The sequence below is a fragment of the Anneissia japonica genome, unplaced genomic scaffold (assembly GCF_011630105.1).
Source record: "Anneissia japonica isolate Jap-2015-1 unplaced genomic scaffold, ASM1163010v1 scaffold288086_len102548_cov183, whole genome shotgun sequence".
Lineage (NCBI taxonomy): Eukaryota > Metazoa > Echinodermata > Crinoidea > Comatulida > Comatulidae > Anneissia > Anneissia japonica.
In genome coordinates, this window is record NW_022710780.1 from 1 (window position 1) to 27062 (window position 27062).

The following is a 27062-nucleotide window of genomic DNA, read 5'->3' on the forward strand; positions in this document are numbered from 1 at the left end:
AGTCTTTTTTCATCAGCATGCTTTGTTTTTAATGTTTCAGTCAGCTGATCATTCTGCTCAGCTTGTTCAGATAACTGAACAAATGAAACATACAATTACATGCCTAAATATGGTCATGATGAGTCGCATCATGACCATATATAGGCACGTCATGACTATATATGGATATACTATAGTTTTTTTGAAAATTTAATAGTGGAGATAGGCAGAGCTTTATAATATTTTCTTACTAGGAAGAACTCAAAAATTAGTACTTATTTAGAAATTAGACTAAGAATGGGAGATAGCCAACAGAAGGAATGTGTGCTGTAGCACATACTGTAAAAAGGATGGGCAACTGGCAGGGTGACAGCCAGTAGAGGGGGTGATAGACAGGACAGGGGATGGGTGACAGCAAGGACAGGGGATGGGAAACTAATAGCCAAGACAGGAAATGTTTTACACTAATAGCCGAGACATAGAATGTTACGCTCACACTAGCCGTTTGCCAATTTACAGCGAATTGAGACACTGTTTGGCCAAAAAAAAAAATGGCATCGTTCGTCAAAATTGCAAAAGCAAATTGTCATATAAACAATATACATCCTCATCTAGGCTAGATTTTCATCGCATGTGCAGTATATACAGATTTAATCCCAATTTTAACTTTTGGATTGGGTCGTGAGCAGGTTTGCAAAAAAACTTATTTTAATATTAAAGAAACAAATTTTTAATTTATATGTGGTAATTTACTATATTTCTGACGAATTGAAAACAGTATTTAGGTGAACCCACTATTATATCAATATTTTATTATATGCCTGCAGTGGCGTAACAAGTTATGGGGTGGTAAAATGTTGGGCCCTTGCATATCAGTAAATTAGTTTTGCTAAGTGATCAGGGTGGGTAATCTCCCACAAATAAAAAAGTAAATTATATTTAAATTTATTTCAGGTGCCACAATTATAAAATATCTTACCTCAGCCCTAACCATGTTGGGGCTGAAGTGGGTTAGACCCTCTATCTGTAGAAATTCCTCACACAGGCCTCTCTAAGGAGTTCCTTGATTCCACCACTGATAATAGTATTCCAATCAAATAATTTATGTAATAGTACTACCAATGTCGAATAGCGTGAACGTAGAATGTGTGACAGCTAGGAGAGGGAATAGGCAATATCCATGGCAGGGAAGGGATGACAGGCCAAGCAGGGTGTCTTTTTTGACCTAACTGTTCACTCAAGTTAAGAGAACTGGGAAAGGAATTTATCAACACAATGATTTATTCCTTCAATCATCCAAGACAGTTTAATAAATTCATTGACTGATAAAGTTTGATCAACTTACTTCTCGTTTGTAGCGTTTATGGAGCAATTCTATATCCTCTGTTTGTTGCCTCACCACTGCAAAAAGGAAACCCATATAAATCATACTGAAATTATGTTAATGAATAAACACAAATGGAGGTCCAAATATCTAATCCAGCTGGCTCCTACAAAAACTGGGTTGTCAACATTTCATTATGCATGAGAATGAAAAGTTATTTCATTTGATGGCCTGAGGTGTGGTCAGATAGACCTTTGCATGTTTCCACTGTACGGTAAATTAATTATAATTACTGTACTTTAGTTAAATATCAATGAGGCTAGGGAACATTTGTTAAGTTTCCTTATAAAATAACATCTCATTTTTATTATTGTATAAAAGAGAAATAACTGCAAAATGACTAACATACATTCATTCATTTCTCGTGCGTGCCTTGCATTCAGCGTCTCTTCAAGTTCATCTATGGATTGTTTACAATCCTCTTTTAGTTTTTCGACAAATTCTTCTTGTTGTTGTCTCAGAATCCGCTGGTCTTCCTCAAGTTGTAACTTTTCATCTGTTAGTGTTTCTAAATAATTAAAAATTAGATAAAAAAAGATTAGCAGAGCAAACAGTCTTTCTTTGTTTTAAACATTTATACTCTCACAATCTTCTCAACATTGTCCACAGAAAAATTAAAACAACTTCTATCTTTCAAACTTGTAAATTTGTAAGTGTTGCATAATATGTATAATTGATGCATATATTATCTACTCTCACCAGTTAGAGTACAAGTTTCCTGATACTTAGTTTCCAGTTCATTGATTCTTATTTTTAAGTCTGAACATGAGAACACATCCATCTGAAAATAAGAGTTTTATTGAAATACAGCATTAGAATGGTATATAAAAAAAACTTTTTTTTGACAATTAAAATTTATTTTGTTTAAATGCTTTTCACATGGACCTATATATTTTCAGTATAATTAATATAATTTAATCATGTGACTTATTTGCAGACTACAATATTTGCCTTGAACTCAATTGTTGGTCATTTTGACATTAATAAGCAAATCTGAAATTGGCCAGAGACAAACTCAACATTTAAGACGCCATGTTCTTCCTTTATCTACGATATATTTATACATTCATAATCATCAATATTATTATTCATTTGGCAATCAAAGTTTAGGACAAAACCACAGATTTATGCCGTGAAAGATTCTGAGCCAGAGTGCACTAAAGTTATATAAAAATAAAAGATCACAAACACAATATGAATATTTGAAATATTTATTACATATGCATACTAATGAGCTTATCATATATACATATTTATAAATTTATTTATATGCATATTAATGAGCTTACACATGCATATTAAAACTTATCAGAGTATTATTAAGATTATGTAATGCATCTTAGTTAGTTTAATATATAAATATATTATGCACATAATATGAATATTAAAAATGCATACTAATGAGATGATTATGCATATTAATGAGCATCTTTATTATGCATATTAATGAGCTTACATCATGTGTGAGGTGCTGTAGTAAAATAGCAAAAGCATCAAATCCCGCGAGGCCTGTCTTCAACTGCATCTTGGTGAGATTCAACTCGATTCGCAGAGAGCTTCCAACCGCTTGATCTCCTCCGCTGCTGTCTCGTTCGCTATGGAGGTTGACAGAAGGTCAGGCGGTGTTGAGGTCGGAATTGTAGGTTTGATTTTAGTTATGCATATTAAAACTTATCAGAGTATTATTAAGATTATGTAATGCATCTTAGTTAGTTTAATATATAAATATATTATGCACATAATATGAATATTAAAAATGCATACTAATGAAATGATTATGCATATTAATGAGCATCTTTATTATGCATATTAATGAGCTTACATCATGTGTGAGGTGCTGTAGTAAAATAGCAAAAGCATCAAATCCCGCGAGGCCTGTCTTTAACTGCATCTTGGTGAGATTCAACTCCTTGGTCCTCGATTCGCAGAGAGCTTCCAACCGCTTGATCTCCTCCGCTGCTGTCTCGTTCGCTATGGAGGTTGACAGAAGGTCAGGCGGTGTTGAGGTCGGAATTGTAGGTTTGATTTTAGTTGGTTTGGCGACTGCTAGGTTTGATTTTAGTTGGTTTGGCGACTGCTTGGTTGGGATCTATCAAAAAAATAAAATATATTTAGCACTATAGACAGACAAAACATTAAATGTCATTTTCATGTTTAAAATATCATGTAATATTGTGTAATATCATGTAATATCAGTTTTCATTATTGTGCTGCCAGCTGCCTCCCCATCAAAATTCACCACTGACAAATTCAATGCTATATTCTTGTGATTATCTTTATCATCGGTATCAGATTATCTTATTTATCATACGAATATGAATAAAACTTTATTTTCGATCATATAAAATACAAAGGAAAAGCATCTTCAGTTGGCAAAATCAAAAAGTACAAATAAAATTAAAAAGCATTATATATAAAAACAGTATAGAACAGGTACGGACATAACGTCAAAAAAAAAATCATGCATAAAAACAATAAGGAAATATAAAATACAGTATTGGCACAAGTAGGCGAGGAAGTAATGTTATTTTATCATCGGTATCAGATTATCTTACATCATCATTATCATCAAGATTTATAATGAGTATTAAGGAAGACTCAAGCTAAAAAAATAGAATGCACTTAATAAAGAATATTAATTAATTATAATGAACTATTTTCAAGAAACCCATACAATTCAATATTTATCGTGTAACAATACTCAAATTTAAAGCATGTAAAAACACATTCCAACAAACCATTATACACTGCCTGTCTACAGACATACGACCTTCGAACTTTGGATTTTGGTTTAATTCCCTTGACAACCAAACATATTTTAATAACCGTGCGTGACAGATATTGTTTTGGTCGACGTGCCATCTTCACTGATCCTTGTTTATTCATGATAAAACACAAAAATCAATCCTTTACAAATCTATTGAAATCACTTATCTTTGCGATAAACTATTATGCGGCAAATTGCTTTGTGTAAACTACAACCCTGAATTTTGTTATAGATGATAAGCTGTCTCTTATACACATCTAGATGTGTATAAGAGACAGGGCGTAAAGACAAGTCATGGGGTCCAGGGGCAGGAAAATGTTTGGGACCTCTTGCATATCAGTATAAGTATTTTCACTAATGTGACCAGGGTGGGTAATCTCCCACAGATAATTGTTAAGGCATAAAATATTATTTAAGAGTTACTGGGTAGATCCTAATATTTACACACATTTATAATTTGAAATTTGTGTGAAACGTATAAATTAGGTCAATGCATAAATGATCGCTTGCATACGTGTAACTTTAACAGTATAGAACATGTACGGACATAACGTCAAAAAAAAAAAATCATGCATAAAAACAATAAGGAAATATAAAATACAGTATTGGCACAAGTAGGCGAGGAAGTAATGTTATTTTATCATCGGTATCAGATTATCTTACTCATCATCATTATCATCAAGATTTATAATGAGTATTAAGGAAGACTCAAGCTAAAAAAATAGAATGCACTTAATAAAGAATATTAATTAATTATAATGAACTATTTTCAAGAAACCCATACAATGCAATATTTATCGTGTAACAATACTCAAATTTAAAGCATGTAAAAACACATTCCAACAAACCATTATACACTGCCTGTCTACAGACATACGACCTTCGAACTTTGGATTTTGGTTTAATTCCCTTGACAACCAAACATATTTTAATAACCGTGCGTGACAGATATTGTTTTGGTCGACGTGCCATCTTCACTGATCCTTGTTTATTCATGATAAAACACAAAAATCAATCCACAACAAATCTATTGAAATCACTTATCTTTGCGATAAACTATTATGCGGCAAATTGCTTGGTGTAAACTACAACCCTGAATTTTGTTATAGATGATAAGTTGTCAGTGTGATTGCCAACAGTTACAAAGATGATTGAAAGGAAGTCATTAATTTTCCAGCTTTTTTATCCACATAATCCACCAGACGATACTTTCCCAAATTCTGCGAGTCAGCAGTATACGATTTATCAAAATATGAGTTAAAAGAAAGTTGCCAAGTTTTTTTTCCTAGAAAAAATCCACAAAATGTTATTTGTGACACTCCCTGCGATTTCTTTGAATGCAAACTATAAATCCTGAAACTGTGCACTACTAAAACAATAAATTCAAAATGTCACAGATATATAGAATATGTTTGAAATTCAGATCAGATTCAAAATCCATAAAATCTTCAGTATTTAAGAATCAAAAAATCCAATTCAATACAGTATAATCATATTCTCATTAGATCCTGTCTTGCATACTATTTTTACCATGTCAAGATCATCATCTTTCTGTCTGTAATCAAAAGCTATCAATTGCCAAGTACAGATGAACACATATTAAATAATTCATGATTCATTCGCTGGTTTTACTGATGTTCAATAATATTTCTTTGTGTGGATTTAACCAAATGTAGATGCAGGATAAAGAAGCCAGCAGGAGTTAATAGCTCATACTAGAGCTGTGCTGTGCATGTTGGATAATCCAATCAAACTTTACAACGTTCCCTCAAAATTCTACAATGAAATTATAGATTGCATAATAAGTATCACTACCAGGAAATAGAAAACATTAATTGTTAAATTTTTCCTGTTTGTTTATATATAGAGCATTTATGTATTATATCTCAGTGATAGGATGGAAATTATCACATACAAAGCAACAACAATTTGGAAATTGAACTGTAAATAAATTGGCAGTAAATTAAGGATGATACTTAAAAGATTTCCTGGAGATGAGTAGCTGGTAGTAAGCAATGGCAGTTTTTTTTAATTTAAGAATGTTCAATGCAATTATTTAACCTTGCTTTAATTGCTTCAAAAATGTTCTTTCTTGTCTTTAAATTAAAAAACTAATGAATGACGGTAAACAGTTATATCTCAAGACTTTAAGACAGAAATTTCAAGGAATTAGTTTTCCAGATTGTGGTCAAAGGGAAGATTGACATCCCAACTGCAAAAACTAGGAAGCATACAATAAAGGTGACTGTGATAAGCACTCAGTAAGTTGTAAGTAATATCTCAAGTAGCTCTTAAGTATTTTTATATTTTTGTATTATATTCTGGATGCACCAACAATGTTGAGTGCCACTGTTTTAAAAGTGAAATCTGTATAAATTTAAAAAGGATAAGATTCTGTTTTTTATTTTTCAGATTTAGAAATATTATTATAAACAACTTCAAAATCCAGTCACTAGATGGCATGCACAATGAGATGATAATGTGGCTTCAGAAAATTGAAAATACTGTATCTTTAAAATCTGTAAGATGCAAGTAATAATTATGTAACAGTTCTGATTTGAAGATGAGAAAATTCCAATTAATCCGATTAATCAATATTTCATCATTAAAGAAATTAATAAATCCATCAGTCAACCAGCCACCTTTTAAAGATTTGTTTTCAAAAATCAGGTGATCATTAGTACATTTTATGAAAATTCACAACTTCCTACAATATCCAAAAATAATCTTGATCTCAACACCAAGAAACTCCAGATGAATATTATATTCAATTTTCCAATAACACTAAGAGTACTTTGAAGAATTTCAACCAGAAAACCATCAGTTCACTTAAGTTTGGTGCTTGAACTCTGTAGACGTATCTTCTTATCATCCACATAAACATGAAATATATTCCAGATAATCACTATCAATCTGAAATCTGACAAGAGGAGGACGGCAAAGCCACAAGAACGTTTTAACAACAGCCTGATAACAACAGTCCTCTCAATATGTCTGGTTTACCTGTAATAAAAATTAGGATTTGAATGCCATAGACTTTCTTTTTTGAAATGTCAGTCATCCACAAAAACATGAAAATTCAATCAATCAATCAATACTTTTCGGAAAAAAAAAACTTTTGAATTTTGGAAAATTCATTCCAGATATACAGTATCACTACCGATTTGAATGAGCAGGATTGCGATATGTACGAGTATTCTCAATACGTCTCAGCTGCGATATGTACGAGTATTCTCAATACGTCTCAGCTCCTCCTGCATATTATATAAGATGCAAATCACTAAAACTCCGCAGGGACATCTAAACTAATCAATATGTCGTTGTACGCCAATGATTATTACAACGGAGTAATCATTGGATATTCACAACGGTAAAAAAATATAATGAGAAAATTTAGATCACAACAAAGTTATAGACCACCATTTTTGGATTTAATAACGAATATTACTACATTTTTACAAATCAGTGAATAAATATGGATGGACGATTCCATCCACGTTCTCCTTCCGCTAATAAAATTACAGAAGATGAGGATAATATGGTGCCAAGGCCGATAACATTATGCATCCCACAATGCCAATGATCTATATCAATCAGCGTAAAAGACATGAGCGGAAACAGTTGCTAAGCAACTACACCATAAAATTATAATTTTCTAAGCGAGATATTCATCGGTGTTGCTTTCATGCATAATTCCTCAAGTGAAGGAATGCAATAGTGTCTGTCACAGTACAACTAACCAATGAGCAAGATACTAATAGTGATTATTCATCAATCATATTTTCATACATAATTTAATAAGCAGACCATGTTTTATAATACAAATATTATTTATATGGTGTTTCTTAAATACAAGGATTTGCTTTTCAGTAAGTACTTTTTCAGAATCTTCGTTTTATGTGGTGTTTATTTAATTCAATACAAGGGAACTATTGTTATTTTGTAAATATTTCAGTAATATTAATCATGTATTACAATATGATGTTTTACTTCATTTTATAGAGCATTATGGTACTGCCTTGCAAATCCTGGTCATTGGGTTAAATACCTACGGAACACATAGTCAGCTCCCTTGGGGCGTCATACTCTATAACATTGCAGCTGGTATTCAATGCATTGCAACGTCTCAATGCATTGCAATATGTCATTATTATGCATGAATATAACAGGCTACTAGTTTATGTATATGAATTCTGGTGATAGTATAGAATATTTTAATGCTGCTTCACACATACAGTAAGCTGAAATTCTAGCAATTATAATTATGTCAATATTTGAATCCTGTTTAACTTCAGTGGAATTATGATGCTGTTATTTCACACAGGTCTACACTACCAGTATCCTCTGTTTATAAGTTCTACTAAAATAATTATATTACACAATTATCTGATACAAATATGGAATAAAAATAATACAAATTAAACAAAAATAGTAATGCAATTATTGTTCTAATAATATCAGTATCAATATATAATAGTAATAATTAGGAATAATAACAACAATAACAATAATATAATACAAATAATATAACTTAATAACAAAAATAATGATTAAGAGTAATAATACAATACAGTAATAACAATAACAATAATAATTATTTTAACAATAATATAATGAGTTTTTATAGATTATAATCCCTCTATATGAAAAGATAATAATAACAATTTCTGCCTGATTTTCTATGTTACATTGTATTTATATTCTTTCAACTTACAAAAAAAAGGGAATCCTAAATATTAACTCACCATTGAGTAGTAGGGTCAACCTCATTCTTATCTTTTGACTCATTCTTAAGTCAACAAGTTTATACCTTCACAGGTATTTAAATCAGAAGCATTCAGAAATTCCAGGTGGTTGAAATTTGAATAATTCCACCAAAAAATCCAAATTGTAATGAATTTCCAAGAAACAGTGTTAGAAATGGAAGTAGCTAAAATCCCTCAAGATAAAAAAAAAAACAAAAAAACATTCACAAATGCTCAGGATCAGGATGGTGAAACCACTGTCAACATCACCTTAAATGATGGCACTCAAAATTACAAGTATACTCTCCTAGATAACAGATACATAACAGGAAATTCTTTCTTTCAAATTAAAATGTAAAAACATTTCAAAACAGCTTTATTCTTCTTGTCAGGATGAGCTTATATAAACAATATCACACAATTTGATAGACTGATACACAAACACCAAGATTTACATGATTTTCACTCCTTCTACAAGCATGAGCTGTCCCTGGATCAGAATGGCAAAATCAATGTCAACATTATCTTAAACAAAAGAATGATGGCACTCAAAATTGAAGTATAACCTCTAAGACAGCACAATTATTCTGAAAAAATACCAAGTAATCCTTTTCATTAAATTGAAGGCAAAATAACTCAAAATGTCTTTGTTTCTCCTGCCATGACATGGAGGAAAGAAAGAGCCAATTTGATAGGCTAATAAACAAACACCAACATGTAAATGTTTCTCAGTCCTACTACAGCAGGGCCTGTCCCACTTCTAAGTGTGATTCAAGCTAGCAAGCAAGGCTTACACATTTGTTTTGGTGCATTTTTGTTTTCATTCTCCACATCCCAGGATCAGATGTTCAACATATCCTGCTGGGGGTGCACATCACCATGGCAACTCAACTCATCACTAACTCTTTGTTCTATTAATAACAATTTTATATCTGAAATGACGTTATGATCTAATATGAAAAACAATTTCATGATTTTGCTAATATTTTCAAAAGAAATATTACCTGTGTTAAAAAAAAAAACAATTGAATTGTTTCTTTTTATTAAAAGTTCAGAGGCGCATACGTAATGCCTTTCCTACAGGCTTTGAAAGGATTATGTTAAAAACCTATATTCTTATTATATTCAATGAATGTATTTTAATTAGCCAGTAATGTAATAAGAATGTAAAAGCCACTAGAGACTGATCAAGTTAAATTTGCCATGCCAATCACAATGCAGATGAAAAACCTAGTTGGCCGTAGTAAAACGGGGTGAACATAACAAAACGTGACAGTACGTCCGCAGTGGGACGGGAACCATAAATAGGAAAAACGCCACAAATAAAACACCAATCAACGAAGATCATGCTGTGAAAGAAAAAAAAACTGAGCAAGACCTAACAAAACTTGAATACGTAGAAAAAAATGGCCGAAATCCTAGGCGCACTACGTTTCGCCTAATAGGGCTGCCGTGGCCACCGGAAATATAATGTAAACCTTACCATAGCAATCCTGTCTAGCCAACAAGTTGTTATTTTAAAATCTCTTTTATTATTTTTTTTTGTCAGTTTTGTTGTTCTTTGGACAAAATAAATGAAATTCCACTTGAACAAGAGGTTCTTTGAAAAATCCAGGATGAAGATATGATATTCTAAAATATTTGAATAGTTTGTAATATTACGATGACAACATCAATGAAAGCTTACAGTAAGTTTACATCCATTGTCCATTAGTTTATTATCAATTACACAGTTCTACAGATATAGTATTCTGTGGTACAAATCGTTTCTGACATTTTATAATTACTTTATTATTGCAAACAACACCTTTGCACAACATATTGTAGCATGTGTTTCTGTGAGATGAGTTGGCTAAGCAGCTGCCATCGACACCCCTCAGTTACTTCCATTAACATTTAACATTCTTTACATAACCACCTTATTTATTTTACAACTTATGTGATCTTCTCAAATTCAGGCATTATAATTTTAATGTATCACTTTAATACCTGTCTCTTATACACATCTTTTCACGTATATTTCGGTTGTTCCTACAACCTTCTTCAGCGTGTAAGTGAAGACATAATCAAATAGCTTAGACAGATCATCTCGTCACATTAACATAATAATAAAGGGTGTATATCTAAAATAACAAATAGTTTATACATGGCACTATTGATGTCTATGAGAGTAAATAATGAAAGTAGAGAGCTAAACATAGTGGCCCATACAAAATGAATATATATATATATAATTGAATTGTTTCTTTTTATTAAAAGTTCAGAGGCGCATACGTAATGCCTTTCCTACAGGCTTTGAAAGGATTATGTTAAAAACCTATATTCTTATTATATTCAATGAATGTATTTTAATTAGCCAGTAATGTAATAAGAATGTAAAAGCCACTAGAGACTGATCAAGTTAAATTTGTCACGCCAGTCACGATGCGGATGAAAAACCTAGTTGGCCGTAGTAAAACGGGGTGAACATAACAAAACGTGACAGTACGTCCGCAGTGGGACGGGAACCATAAATAGGAAAAACGCCACAAATAAAACACCAATCAACGAAGATCAAGCTGTGAAAGAAAAAAAAAACTGAGCAAGACCTAACAAAACTTGAATACGTAGAAAAAAATGGCCGAAATCCTAGACGCACTACGTTTCTCCTAATAGGGCTGCCGTGGCCACCGGAAATATAATGTAAACCTTAGCATAGCAATCCTGTCTAGCCAACAAGTTGTTATTTTAAAATCTCTTTTATTATTTTTTTTTGTCAGTTTTGTTGTTCTTTGGACCAAATAAATGAAATTCCACTTGAACAAGAGGTTCTTTGAAAAATCCAGGATGAAGATATGATCTTCTAAAATATTTGAATAGTTTGTAATATTACGATGACAACATCAATGAAAGCTTACAGTAAGTTTACATCCATTGTCCATTAGTTTGTTATCAATTACACAGTTCTACAGATTTAGTCTTCTGTGGTACAAATTGTTTCTGACATTTTATAATTACTTTATTATTGCAAACAACACCTTTGCACAACACATTGTAGCATGTGTTTCTGTGAGATGAGTTGGCTAAGCAGCTGCCATCGACACCCCTCAGTTACTTCCATTAACATTTAACATTCTTTACATAACCACCTTATTTATTTTACAACTTATGTCATCTTCTCAAATTCAGGCATTATAATTTTAATGTATCACTTTAATACTTAGTTAAAAGATCCATAGAATTTAATTTAATGTTGTCACAGATAAATTTGTGATGAACTGGAAACCGTACCCATGTGAATGGAATTGGAAAAAAGGTGTATTACTGTATCTGTCAGTGTTAGTAACCTTTGACACAGATGTTAGGAGCAGAATTTGCCTTCAGGAGCATCAGTGGGCAGCATTGATATATAACATTTAGTATTTACTCATCAATGTTTGACCAATCATAAATGGGCTACATAGTCATCAAGGCTTAGCCAATCACAGACAGGCTACCTACTGATTAATGCTTAACCAATCAGAGACAGTCTAACTGCTTCTTTAAATACATAATATCAGGTCATGGTTAAGGTCATATTGTCAACCACAATAATGGAATTAAAAATAGACTAAAGCAAAGTCCTGACCAGACTATCAAATTTGATTTAAAAAAACGTGACATGCCTAAAAATGGTCATTATGACATCATATAATTACCATATATAGGCACATCATTACTATATATGGAAAAATCTGATAATCTGGACAGAGCCATAAAACATAATGCTCACTCTATCTCATTGTGTTTTCTTCTCATTTTTATGTTGGTTCAGATAAATGTGGGACAATGGATTCATGGAGCTGAAAACAGCAAAGAACTGGAATATAAGTGGGTTGTGAGAGGGGGAAGAGCGGCTAGTAATTTCCACTTATTTATGGATCATATTGAATTTAATTTTTTGGATTAAACGTCGTTGAATTTAGCTCCTACTATTTTTAGTAGTTTCCATTAATATAGCTGTTTTTTGGATTAAGTGTATTTAGCTTCTTTTTTTGGTAGTTTCGATGAATATAGCTGCTTTTTTTTTTTTTTTTTCTTTTGGTAAAATGTCCTTAGCTACAGTGCACTCTCCAATTGAAGACCCAGGGCTCTAATTACAAGACCACTTTATCAAAGAACCAAATAACAATCCTCAATATTTCAACACAAAGATAACCTCTTAGTGGAGAACAAATACCGAGACCACATCAAATTTTCATTTAACAAAGTTGTCTCGAATTGTAGGGCGAATTGTACTTTTTGGGGTTGACTATCCTTCAGTTTATCGGCTTGCGAAGTGAGTCATCGGGAAGTTGGCATAAAGAATTCAAATGAATCAATTTTGACAGATTGGAAATAATGAAGGCTTTGATCATTATTAACCTACCAGCTGACATTCTCATGACCTAATGACTACTAGGGTCATAGGTTATATCATGTGATACTCAGAATGCTATAAAGACAACAAATAAGAAATATTCTTGCCAAGTAACAGCCTGTGCCAAATGTGGGGTATGTAGGTATCTCATGCCTAAATACGGTAATGATGACATCACATCATGACCATATATAGGCACATTATGACTATATATGGACACATCATGCACTTTTCTTTTATAAGAACCAGTAAAAAAAATATTTTTATTTTGTTCTTATTTTAATTTTTACACCTTTTAAAGATAGAAAATTATTATTGTAGCAATATATTACTTACTGTATTTATAGATGGTATACTGCAGGTCAGAGATCGGCAAAGTGCGGTCCGTCTGCAATTTTTATGCGGCCAGCGACAATGAATTAAAAACCCTATGTTTGCGGCACGCCAATCAAAATTGGTTAGAAAACTCCTTATTTTTTTTATGGCCCGACACCATCATATGTAAAAAGTAACGTTAAAACTGAGAATAAAGTGATGTAAAAGCAGTGCTCGGAAGTTTTTGGAAGCTCATTGGAAACATCAAAGTTTGGGTGTGGTTCTCGGTGTTAAACTAAAAATTCACTTTGGCCCTCCGACCGATTTTTATGCCCACTTCTGGTGTAATATATAATAACTTTTTTAAACATCAATACTTTACTGCATTTGACTAGCTTGATTTGTTGATTTTTTTTTAATAAATTAAATAAATTTTTAATGAAAACCTAATTTTACCTCAGCCTCAACTTGCTCTTATTTTTTAAGCAATTTCAGTGTTTTTGTTCTTATAAAAAAAGTGTACATCACCGATATCGGGGAACTGAACCTTTGTAGTGCCAATCAAACTTATAAATTGTTCAATTAGGATGTGTTATACAATAGGGTAATGATGGCATCACATCATGACCATATATAGGCACATTATGACTATATATGGGCATATCATGAACCAGTAAAAAAAATTATTCTTACTTTTTCTTTATTTTGTTCTTATTTTACACCTTTTAAAGATAGAAAATTATTATTGTAGCAATATATTACTGACTGTATTTATAGATGGTATACTGAGGTCACAGGTGGGCAAAGTGCGGCCAGTCAGCAATTTTTATGCGGCCACGACAATGAATTATAAATTGTTCAATTAGGATGTGTTATACAATAGGCGGGCCTAGGAGGGCAGGGCTAAGAAGAACATGCAAATGTATGAGTACAACCAGTGATAGATTGGCATATCTATCAATCAGTCGTCCACCAATGCTCCTTTGAGGTATGGTGACTTTTTCAAAGGGCAAAATGATAATTGCATCCATACAAATATGTGTCTGAAGTGCTAAAAATGTCTTGCCAAAGGGCACAGATAAATGGTAAGATGGAAATATAACGTTAACAGGGGCTGATTTGGGGGGGGGCAGCCTGGACCCGGTCCCCTCATTTGGGAGGTAAAAAAAGAAAAAAAAAAGAAAAAAAGAAAGAAAAGGGAAAAAATATAAGCCCAGAACGCTTCAAATGTTATTTTCTGGCGTCTAGAACACAAAAATTTCAATGAGGCATGCCCTCGGACCCCTAGGACAGTGTTGTCTCGATTGGCACAACTTTAGGTCCCCCCTTCGCCCCCCCCCTTTTTGGACATCTCTGGATCCGCCCCTGGTTAACGATGATTAAATTTGTTATTAATTAGGTTTAAAATCCAAGATATTAGTAATTATTAATTTTACTTACATTTCTGAAATATACTGTTAGTTGAAGTGAGCCCTCTATAGTTTTAGAAGTGTTAACCCGAGAAGATTGTAGCCTGGTTTCATATGCACTAATGGCAATAATCAATTGCATTATGCAACGCCATACATACATGAATAATAAATAGCAGTTGGCTTAACTGCAACGTTCACAGTATCACTTAACTGGACCTTTTAATATGGACAACTGACCAATACCCTAGAGTAAGTCCAAATACTGGCATCCTTTCAATTGTCCGTGGAGTGGACTGAAAATCAATTTTAAATTGTTCTAATGAAATTAATCACAATCAACTGAGATACAGATACTAAATATGGCTTAGGTTATGTGGCATTAATTTTTTTAACATCTTGAATTTTCAGAATTAAAATTATAATAATCCCAAACTTCCTTTCACTCCTTCCTAGCAACTCCTTTTCCATCTTGTTATATTTTGTAAAAAGAATTTGGCAGATGTGTAATGTTCCTGCTTCTTGCGTTGTAGAACCTGGTTCCAATGTGGCCAGCGTCAGGATTTTAATTGGAGTCGGATCGCTCTGCTCCTAAACACCCTTCCATTAGCTGTAGGAAGCAATGTATCTGTTGCATGTCTACACTGGCACTAAACTGCATTCCCACAGTTCAAAGGAGCTGAGATAAAAAAAAAAAGACCTTTAACCTTTAGAACCTTACCTTTTAGGTGAATATTTCTCCGTGTTGTTACCTTCCTCTTTCCTGTGATGGTAGGCACGCCAGAGACAGTTCCATTCTCCCTTTTCACTTGGGCTAATAAATAAAAAATAAAATTAATCAATCTTGTATTCAATAAAATTTGTTGTAAGATTTAAAAGAATGAATTAAATTAATCCTAAAAAGATTTAAATATATATTTAAAATTCCTATTATTATTAACAATACTTCTATGAACAACATATCTTATAGATCTCTATTATAATGAACAACATATATTATATATCTCTATTATAATTAAAAATAAAAGAATTTAATAATTTTTACTTTACAGATTTTGTAATTCTGTATTTGTGTGGTTTGCTTTGTTTTTTTTTCTATCTTGATTATACCTTTATGTTAAACTGAATATCAATGAAGAATATCTTACAAATTTTGTTCCAAATATATTATCAAATACATTTACTTTTTGTATTTGATATACACTTAATCTGCCTCAGAGTGAGGGGAGGTCAGATGTGCGACGGCGACATCTCGCTCTCAAGAGGTCGTCTGTTTTTATTTTCATCATTAGTGCATTCAAATTTAGTAACAGAAACAACAATTTCTGTCAAAAACTGATGAGATCAGAGACCTTGGCCGATTCCTGTTCCTCATGAGGAAATAATTGCAACATTAGTTTTTTTTTCAGTTTTTTTCTGCACAATAAATTGTTCTTGTATGCGATCGGCATCCATAGTAACTTCATTTGCCGTGAACTTAAATGACGGCAAGAAATTGACGAGTTTAGTAATGAAGAGCACAGCGAGTATATTAAGGAGCGTTGACCTATGATATTTGATTTTAAGTTGCCATATCTATTTTGAGCTAATTTTGTGCTCATGAAATGTCAACTGCTATGTCTAGCTTACAATGCAGTGTAATACTATATTATATAATATTATATTTTCTTTAAAAAATGGCACAAATTGCCATAAAAAAGTGACTTATTATTTTTTGTTTTATAAATAATTAACAGGAATTTTGCTTTAAATAGCTACAATATAACACAAATTATGTCAAAATAATTGAATACAAATTTTTGCAAATAATTTTCTGTAAATTTTATGGGGATTTTGCAATTAATGTTGTTTTCTCAATGATTTTTGTGTTAATACCTCTTGTATTTTCATCTAAATGACATCTTTTGAATGTGTATCTATTAACTTCATTAATTTTCCAGTACCGTTTTCTTGTCTTGTAATTGATTGCAATAAAGTCGAATTTAAATTTTTAGAAATTTACTCAAAATAAAAAATGTTATGTTGAAATGGATGGATCCAAAAATACTGTATCTTACCAATATCCGGTTGGTGATTGTCTGCGGGTCCGTGCCTGGATCGCAGCGGCTGGCTGACAACCTTACTGAGAGGCACTTTGGAAGCTCCGGTACCAGCACTCAGCTTCACTAAACGACTCTTTGGTAAAGTTGTTGCTTTTTTCTTGTTGGTATCAATTCTAAAACCTATTGGCGGCAGCAAAGAAGAAATTACATGAAAATGACATCAATTTGTAGAAATTTATTTATTTATTTATTTATTCAACTTTCTTTATACTGGATGGCATGCTCAATGCAAATGCACTGGTTTTCGTTGTGGTCCAGTTATAACATAGAAAATACAAAAGCAATAAAATGAAAAGAAAAATATAAGGAAATTTTAACAAAAAGGACTTAATTACAAAATAAAAAGATTAATTATTTTAGAGCATTTTTAAAGGTATTTTGATTTAAATTCTGTTACTAGGTAGTTCGTTCCAGTTCATGGATGCTCGATAGTGAAAGGTCTGTTTTTCTTGACAAATGTTCCACTGTGGAACTAAAAGATGATTATTTGTCTGACTTCGAGTATTTTTATCATTTTTGAGAAAAACAAACATCTTAATTAAATAGGAAGGTGCAAGTCCTTGATTTTATTAAAAGTTGTAGTTATAATAAAGTCCAATGGGTTTAATTTGGTCTTATAAGAGAAATAACAAAGCAATTAAAAAGAATTGGAGTAAACATGATGAGTTAAAACAAAACCGAATGATCGCAGACTTGGGGCATGGATCTTGGATCACATAGCTTAGACGTGGATTGTGATAAAAAAGACACTAAACAACAAGAAGTGGCGCATGATGGTATTGTTGAAGACAATGTCAATGATGACAGTGATAACAATTCCAATGAATGATGATATTGATAATGACAATAATGATGACAATGATGATATTAATGAAGATAATGATGACAATGACAATGATGATGATACTGATGATGAAGATAATGATGACAATGATGATATTGATGATGAAGATAATGATGACAATTATGATGATATTGCTGAAGATAATGATGACAATGATGATGATATTGATGATGATGATAATGATGAGAATGACGATGGCAATAATTGTGACTATGTTGTTAATCTGTGATATAATAATATTGATGATAACAATGATGACAATGATATATATGACCATGATGTTAACCTATGAAAATGATATAATGATGATAAATGATGATGCTGAATCTATTAGTTTATTAGAATATAAGAAAAATAGACAATGACCATTGATAAATCTTGATTAAGAGTCTTCATTACTGGTATGCATTTTTTTCTCAAAACCAGCATTTAAAAATTATTAAGTTGATGAATTTTTATATAAAATATTACAAGAAAATTATAACAAAAATTTTAAATGTTATAACATATTAAATTATGTAAATTAATATACATAGGTTATGTAATATTAAAATATATAATACCGAAGTCATACACCATCAACTCAATAACGAAGTCATACACCATCAACTTAATTCATAAAAATGATTTTCAGAATATTTGTATTAAAAATTTATTGTTTATACAAAGGTCAAGCTTATGAGATGACCTTAAAATCAGACGACATATATTGTATAAGCTTATGGGATGACCTTGAAAGCAGGCGACATTTAATGTATGCACTTCAAATCTTGTGATCAAACCCTCACATACCTACAACATACTGTATTAAAATATCAGCTTAACATAATGATAAAATAACCATCCATGGCAGAATAAATAACTACTTTCACTTTGGTTCTTACTGTATAAGGCTAAAATATTTTAGAGTAAACTTTGTGTATGAAATAAATTAAAATACAGTAAAACTCTGTATAAAAGGTCTCATCTTATTTACTTACACAGTATCTCAAAATTATGGTACAATTATAGAGAATTCTGAAGATACAAGTAGTATTGAGTAGTAGTGCTTATAATAATACGCTTGTGGTATAATGAATAACTGCTATTGATGATGTAGCAGCAGTGCCTTATGTGACATGTGCTTGTGGTAAGACAGCAGTGCTACTTATCACTACAACATTAGTACATCAATATAATGTTCTTATGGTGGATGGGTGTTTAGTGTTGTAGCATGCTACGGTAGCATGCTACCTTAAGCATGTGGCATAAAATAGCACTACTTAAATCAAATTCTTGTAGTGGATTAATTACTGTATATAAATATTGACTTTGTGGGGCATGGAAATAGATGAAATAAGTTGTGAAGTTTTGAAATCAAACAAACAACACTGTGTTAGGTAAACAAAGCAATGAGCATACATTACTAGATTGAGTTTAATAATAACAATAAGATGAAAGAAGAATAATTGAAAGAATAATAACAATGAACACAAACATAAAAAGTATAGGATAAGGTCATGAAATTACTGTTAAGCTCTGTCCAGATTATCAAACTGACAAAAACATGTTGTATGCCCATATATAGTCATGATGTGCCTATATATGGTCATGATGTGCCTATAAATGGTCATGATTTAATGTCATCATGTCCATATATAGTCATGATATGCCTATATATGGTCACCATGTGATATCATCATGCCCATATATAGTCGTGATGTGAAATGTTTTTGTCAAATAGAATTTGATAGTCTGGACAGGGCTATCTATATTAATGTACAATGACACTAATAAATACAACAAATGATGATCACTCATTAATTAGCAAACACAAACTATTATCACTCAAGATTAAAATAATAGCCTTGTTTACACGATCGTTTGCTATCAGATAGGTAACACCGATGATCTCCAGTTGCGCATCTACACGTTAAAAAAATTATCCATTGTACCAGGAAGTCACATGATTAAAACTGACCTGAAAAATGGGCGCATTGCTACTTGTTTTGAAACCCTTTGTTTAAAAATGTATGTAATTCATAAAAATATAATTTTTCAAATAATAATAATGATAATGTTTATCAACAGCGACTTCCAGCTATACTCTCACATGTCAAACAACAGTTAATTTGACATCACTGCGATGCAGAGTAACTGCATAGATAATCGCAGTTACTGATCCGTTATTGTGGAGTTATTACAGTAACTCTGTTTTCACGGCCACTTAACACCTATACCAGAGGATAAACATGATCATCACGGTGATCTCCTGCCGTGTAAACAAGGCTATTGATGATGACGACGACGATGATGAGCATAATGGTGATGATGGTGGTGATGAAGAGGATGATGGTGTGGTGGTGATAATGTTAAATGATGATGGTAATCATGATGATAACGATGATGATGATGATGGCACACTGAGACCTTGCATGTATAATGTGCCTTATTAGAAATCAAACCTTGTATTGGATTGGATTGGTTATGGTGATAATAATAGTAAAGATGATGATTAAAAGCACATAAAGTTGAATATGTTGGTGAAAATGCTAATAGTGAAGATAATATTGATCTTGCTGAAAATGTTAGCGATGGCAAACAGGATAATGAATATGATGATGATGACAATGATGATTATGATTATGACGATGATGACGATAATGATGATGGCGATGATAATGTTGGCTAGAATGATGTGAAGGATGATGACGACAGCTCTAATGATGATGATTTAAATAAATCAAATTCACTTCAACCCTTGCTGTTCATAATTAATCACGAACAACAGTTTGCTTCAAGAGTGACTCAAATTTCATTAAAAAAATATCTCAAACATCAGAAAAAACAACCAAATATAATACGTCAAAATCACTGCAGTTAATCAATTATTTCAAAACAAAACTTATAAGATGAATATACAGCAAAATATGAAGAGCAAAGAAAAATCAATAACAGTAGAGGTGCACAGGTAAGATCATTTGCATATGTGTACACAGGCAAGATCATTTGCATATGTGTTCACAGGCAAGATCATTTGCATACATGTGCACACAGGTAAGATCATTTGTATACATGTGTACACAGGCAAGGTTATTTGCATACATGTGCGCACAGGTAAGATTATTAGCATACATGTGCGCAGAGGTAAGCTTTTTTGCATACATGTGTGCACAGATAAGACCAATTGCATACACACGTGCACAGGTGTTACTTACTTCTATTAGTTGAATGGAGCATTGCTCTCCTTTTTAATGGTTTGGCTGCAAATTTATTCAAAGGTATTTGTCAAGAGAAATATTGAAGGGGTAGGCAATTTCCAATTTCATGGAATTTACTCAACTTTATCATTATAACATTATCATTGCTGGCTTAAACAATTATATTAATTTTGGTAGGGTTTATGACAAATAAAACTAATATAATTAAGGGACGATATAATGATATCAGCTGTTAAATTTAAAGAATTATTTAGCCATTGTAAATATCACCCATTTCATTGATCATATTTTTAAATCGAAATATGATCTTTCTACTATTGTATTCAAGTAAATGTTATTAAAGTAATAGTATTTTTATTGTATGTTTATGTTAATTAAATCTGTATTTTGATATAATTGAACCTCGTTTACAGTATTTATCTAATTATGCTTATAATAAAGATCTTCATCACTAAATCAGGCTCCCTATCCTGACAATAACTATAATTATTTCTTTCATTAAAATTATTACTGAAGAAAAGGGTACTATTTTGGGTGTATTTGTAAAATTTCCTAGCTGCACTTTAAGTAGAAATTCAAAGCAATACCTGCATGCTAACACTGTGCATAGTACAAGAAATGTTTATACAATGGAGCGAGAAATTAAAAAATTTGATGCTACAATATTGCTTTGGAAACAGTTGCCTTGGCAAATTTAGTTGCTATGGAAACATGACTGCAAATCCATGCATTAGTGGATTCTGAATAGGAATCTGTTTTAAATAATTTCCTTACAAATAATAGATTCAGATTCTGTGGCCCTCACCCTCCTCGGTAAAAATCCTGGATCAATCACTGCATGGCAAAGCAAGACTTAACAAAATTAAAAATTCACAAAACAAGATTTACGCCCGTATTCTTAAAACAAACTTTATTCGAACTTCAAACTAAAACTTTTAGTCTTAGTTGCAACTTCAACTTGTATTCACAAACAATTTAGTCAAAGTTCTAACTCCGACTAAATAACTTTGACTAAATCAAGTCCTAGTTGTAGTTCAGCTGAAGACGGAGCAAGCAACAACTATCAAACTACCCAATGAAAAGAGCCAATTTTAATAGCAGACAAAATTTTAGAGATTCAGTAACGCGGATGAATATTAAACTTCCGTCTCTCTTTCAAAAACATATTTCGTCATAATTCACAATAGACCATTATTCGCCTATTAAACTAATATTCTATAATAATAACTATTAGTCGTTAACATCCAACGATAGAGAATTTGAACTGTCACTGAAAATTTGCTTTCTTTGGAGAACTATTATAGTTGAGGTCGAGCGAGGGCAGCGCTATCTTTGTTGTTGTTACGGTGAAGCTACATGATCACAACGCGATGGAATTTCGTGCAGATTAGGAACTGTTACATGTAGCTAGCAAAACATGTTAATTTCGCCTTTTGGAAGCTTAACGTAATGTCCCTTTTCTTGAACACACTGAGGATACATCAGACCTATTTATAAAATCGTTTTTATTTGTTTCACTTTATCGTAAGTTACAAAAAGCATGTTTTAGTCGGCGATTTAGCCTGACCCTAGGCTAACTAAAAAAAATTGGTCTGCGAGAGTATAATTTTAGTCGAGGTTCGAGAGATTTAGTCGTAGTGCTAGTTGAAGTTCGTTTAAAAGATACGAAATGACATAATTTTGAAGTTTTAGCTCGAACTATGACTGAAGTTCATTTTAAGAATACCAGGGTTATTATTGAAATATTTCTACTGAGTAGAAATTTTTTTTTTCTAAATTGTTTGTTTAAAAAAATCTAAAAAAACTAGGTTACCTTCAGGGCTGCCGCTTCTTGAACTCTGTCGTGAACTTTCAGTTGTGGTAATCATTGCTCCTGATCGGTACGATGTTTCAGACGTTGCACTCGTGGAGCTCGCACGACGTTCCCGCATCGATTCTGAACGTTTTACAGCTTTCGGTTTAAAACTTCTTGAGCTTGTATCTACAAAGTAAAATGGGCTAAGGAGTCATATTTAAGGTCAAACATTTTGATAAGCAACATACAGCATTTATGCAGAAGCAGTGCAAGATACAATGTCAAAGGTCAAAGAGCATAGGGGCAGCGATACCAGGTCCCATATTGATTTTTCAAAACAACCAATAAATTTTATGTTTTTACATATTTTTGTTGTATATTTATTTTGTCAGTGGGAGGATATCCAAAACATTACAAGTGCATACTCTCAAGTGGTGGCCACCAGGGATAGGGGGAAATTTCTGGATCCACCACCAATGCTCCCAAGTCCCTATACCCCACATCCCATCTGCACCTCTTGGATCAACTACTTATAAGTCATAGTACTTGCGAATATTTAAGAACTTTCTTCCACATTCAACAGCACATCTACAACCATGCAAAGGTAGAAAGAAAAGAAGACGATAAACACTTTTTTAAAAATTCATGCAACAAGTGGGAAAGATTACACAATATAGTTAATAACTAAAAGCATGTTTTAAGAAGAATATGTTTGAATGCAGTATTAAAATTTTGAATTTAAAATTGACAACATTAACACCAAGAAAATTTCAAAATAAAATGCCTTTTCTGTATAGAGTTGTACATTCTTTTCAACATTGGGAAACAAATATGCAAAATATTGCAAGAAAAAAATTGACTTGTATACAGAAATCCAAATTCTTGGAATTAAAACAGAAAATTAAAATATAATTTGAAGCTCAACAAGAAAACTGAAAAGTGCTTTACAGGGTTAAAATTTGGGTGCAAAAAGCAATTGACGAGAAATGTTTTATTGCACTTTACCTGTTGAGCTGGCCCTACTGCTGGGTCGTTGGGTTGATCCACTTGTATCAGATTTCAAACTCCTAGTTGAGGAGGAAAGACTACCTCGAGTCTCAAGGTCTCGGAGGACGGACTCTACTAATGTCTGGGGGCGCTTACCTGCAACGCCAGCCTTTGCCGCCGCTGCGTTCTGGGCCTTCCATGTTGCATCAATCCTGCTCTTAACTTTCTCGTAGGTTGCTGGTTGTTTGCCAGGCTCGATGTTTTTCTTCCGGGGTAGAATCATACTTTTCTTGTCAACACCAGATTTCCTATTTTCTTTCCATGAGGTGGGAGAGTAGGTCTTCTTACTGAGGTTATCACCACTGCCATGAGATCCAGAACCATCTGTCTCTTGATCAGGATTCTCTGTAAATGTTTCATTATGTCGTTTGGTATCATGTTTATCATGGGCCTTAGTATTAACAGACGGGCGGATTAATTTACTTGTCTTGGAGAGTCTGCTGACAACATCTGCACTGCCATCACCAATATGCTTCTTTGTTGTGGTCTTTGGCTGTTGGAGGGTTCTCTTCCTTGGTAGCTTTGAATGCTCTATTCCTGCCTTTTCCTTGACACCAGAGACATCATTATTGTTTTCTTCTTCCTTGTCTTTCTCCTTGGGAGCTGGTTTATTCCGACTGCTTAACTTTGGATCAGCTTGCGCAACCATCATCATTTCTACCTCTATCACTGTGGATAACTCAGACCTGGAGTTTTTCTTGCTACTACCTTGTGAATTGCAAGCATCGACTTTCATCTCTTTGCTTCCAGGCAGACAATCTGTAACCATGGCTAAATCAGAGGATTTAGCAGACTGTGTTTCCATGGAAGCCTCACTGTGAACATCTTCAAGGCTCATTCTTTTGACATCTTCTTCCAAAGTAGTGCTAACTGCATGTTCCGCAGCATCTCCAGTCTCAACTTCCATTTCAGTCTCCACAAGAACACTCTTTCTACAGGGTGTTTCTAAGAACGATGGCATATTATCATATTCAAAACCTTCTTTTTTCAGAGGTGTAGAAGTTTGCAAGAAATCTACTTTAGCTAGTTCCTGACTAAGTCTGTGTGCTTCATTAAAAATTTCCTCAGGAAAGTCTGTGGGAAAATTTTCTTTAGCAGCATCTACAAGAGGTTCTTCCTGAACCTTATCCTGGATTGTCTTTTCATCTAATTTGAAAGTTGTATTCAAGGATTCTTTAATACCACAATCAACTTTTATAATATCCATTGTTTTATTTAGTTCATAGGATTTATCCACCACAAAAGTTGTCTCTTCCACATCTTGAATAATATCTAAAGAGTTTGCATTATTATTATTCCTGGCAGGAAGAGTATGAGTATGGGATTTTTCTGATGATTCCGTGCCAGCTGCTTCCATATTAGATTCTTTAATATTTTCGTCTTTATCATCAAAAGAATCAGATAAGAATTCTTCTTCCACTATTGTAATGGGTTCCCATATATTATGCTTTTCCCATTCGCGATTTGTTTCTAAATTCTCATACAGATCTGTCTCATATGGTTCTTCTGGTGGATCTAACTCCCACAAATTGAGCGTATCACTTTCATTAAGCACTTTTGCAAATTCAACAGGGGTTAATAAATCAAATTTCCAACGGCCACTTGGAGAATCAAGGAATGAAGGCACTGCAAGAAACTCGCTGAACTCCCCGTCATCATTTACATCAAACCCGAAGGATTCTATATCCAACGTCCTTGGTTCAATATCCGGCAATGGCACAGTCGGTGAATCGCCAAGAAGCGGGCCTTGACACTGTGCGGGTACTGTATGTTCCAATCTATTTCCAACGTTTGAGTCCCTACAGGATGAGACTTTAGGTTGCAAACTTAAGTCATCCAGTTCAATCAATTCAGAAGCTACTTCACGTTGATTGCCTTCAAATGTGTTATTATTTACGTGACAAGCAAATTCATTTCCTTGTTGTGAGTTTGATGATGGGGTTTTTGATAATACTACATCAATACTCGCAAAATTACTAGCAACTTCTTTGTCTGATGTGATTTCATTTGCTGAACATTTGTATGGGGAAGCAAAAATTTTTTTCTTTGGCGTACTAATATCAAATGGCTGTTCCAACCGAGTTTTAAATTCACTAATATTTTCCAGTGACTGTCCTGACAAATCAGTATAACTTGGTATAGACTTAAGTCCGTGTGATGTGGAGCTTAAGTAAGAGTTGCACAAATCCTCATGAAAATGGTCAGACTGTTTACCAGTTGATGAATCTATGGAATTTAATGTTCTGTCTTGTTTGCTACTATCATCTAAAAAATCGCAAACAGTGAGTTTCTTTTCTACCGGAGCAATGCTACTAACATGGAAGCTAATTTTGCTGTTGTTTGCCACCTTTTCAATTGGTGATATTTCTACTCTGTATAATTCCTCCGATTTGTCTGACTTTGAACCTACTTTTGCATTTTTTTGAAAGACTGGTAGGGTTTTTGGTCGAGGGACCTTTGAGTTCACTAAAGATTGAGAAAGTTTGCTGGTAAATTTTGTTGGAGAAAAATTCTCCTTTGCAAAGGTTTTAAATTTGCTTGAGTGATAGCTGTGATGCGATTTCTTTTCGTCTGGACTTAAAGGAGGACAATCTGGCAACCCTACGTCCTTATTATTTACAAAGTAAACTTTACTCGCTAAAATAAATACTCCATGATTTTCCTCACATTCAAAGTATTGCACACCATCAACATTTCCGTCATGCTTCCCAATTGGTTCCTGTAAATGGATCCCGACCCAAGTCCCTGCAGCAAAATGTGTAGTTCCTTTATATTTTAATGTGCCAATGCGGTGATCCTCTGTGCACACCGTGTCCCCAATTTGGAGGCCACGGATCGTCGGAGATGTTGGAGATAGATGAGGCAACTTCTTTTTCTCCGGAGACCTCAACAGCGTGGTGTTGATCTTTGGAGGAGGTAGGTGGGAACGCCGGTGAACAGGAAGCCTTGTCTCCAACTGAGCAGACTACAAAAAAACACAAAAATAAAACTTTTTATTTTAATAAATTTTACTTTAAAAAAATAAATTCACCAAAATATAGATATGCATCGGAAATTTCACAAAAAACCTGAACATCATAATAAAAATTTGAAATGT

General features: G+C 33.0%; 1 protein-coding gene and 1 long non-coding RNA gene across 2 annotated transcripts in view; both read right to left on the reverse strand.

The window, feature by feature from the left end:
- On the reverse strand, positions 1–1850 carry LOC117107120. Its single transcript, XR_004445194.1, has 3 exons — positions 1713–1850; positions 1325–1380; positions 1–74 (listed from the first exon to the last, which is right to left on the reverse strand). It is a non-coding gene; the product is annotated as an uncharacterized LOC117107120 (long non-coding RNA).
- Positions 1851–2048: 198 nt separating this feature from the next.
- Positions 2049–27062, reverse strand: part of LOC117107119 — a 57034-nt gene continuing 32020 nt past the window's right edge. Inside the window, exons 2-9 of the mRNA XM_033248680.1 lie at positions 23924–26930; positions 22937–23104; positions 21121–21165; positions 17035–17199; positions 15699–15791; positions 3421–3452; positions 3186–3389; positions 2049–2144 (exon numbers count right to left, since the gene is read on the reverse strand). Of these exons, the coding sequence (XP_033104571.1) occupies positions 2049–2144; positions 3186–3389; positions 3421–3452; positions 15699–15791; positions 17035–17199; positions 21121–21165; positions 22937–23104; positions 23924–26930 (3810 nt within the window). The remainder of the gene's footprint in view (positions 2145–3185; positions 3390–3420; positions 3453–15698; positions 15792–17034; positions 17200–21120; positions 21166–22936; positions 23105–23923; positions 26931–27062) is intronic.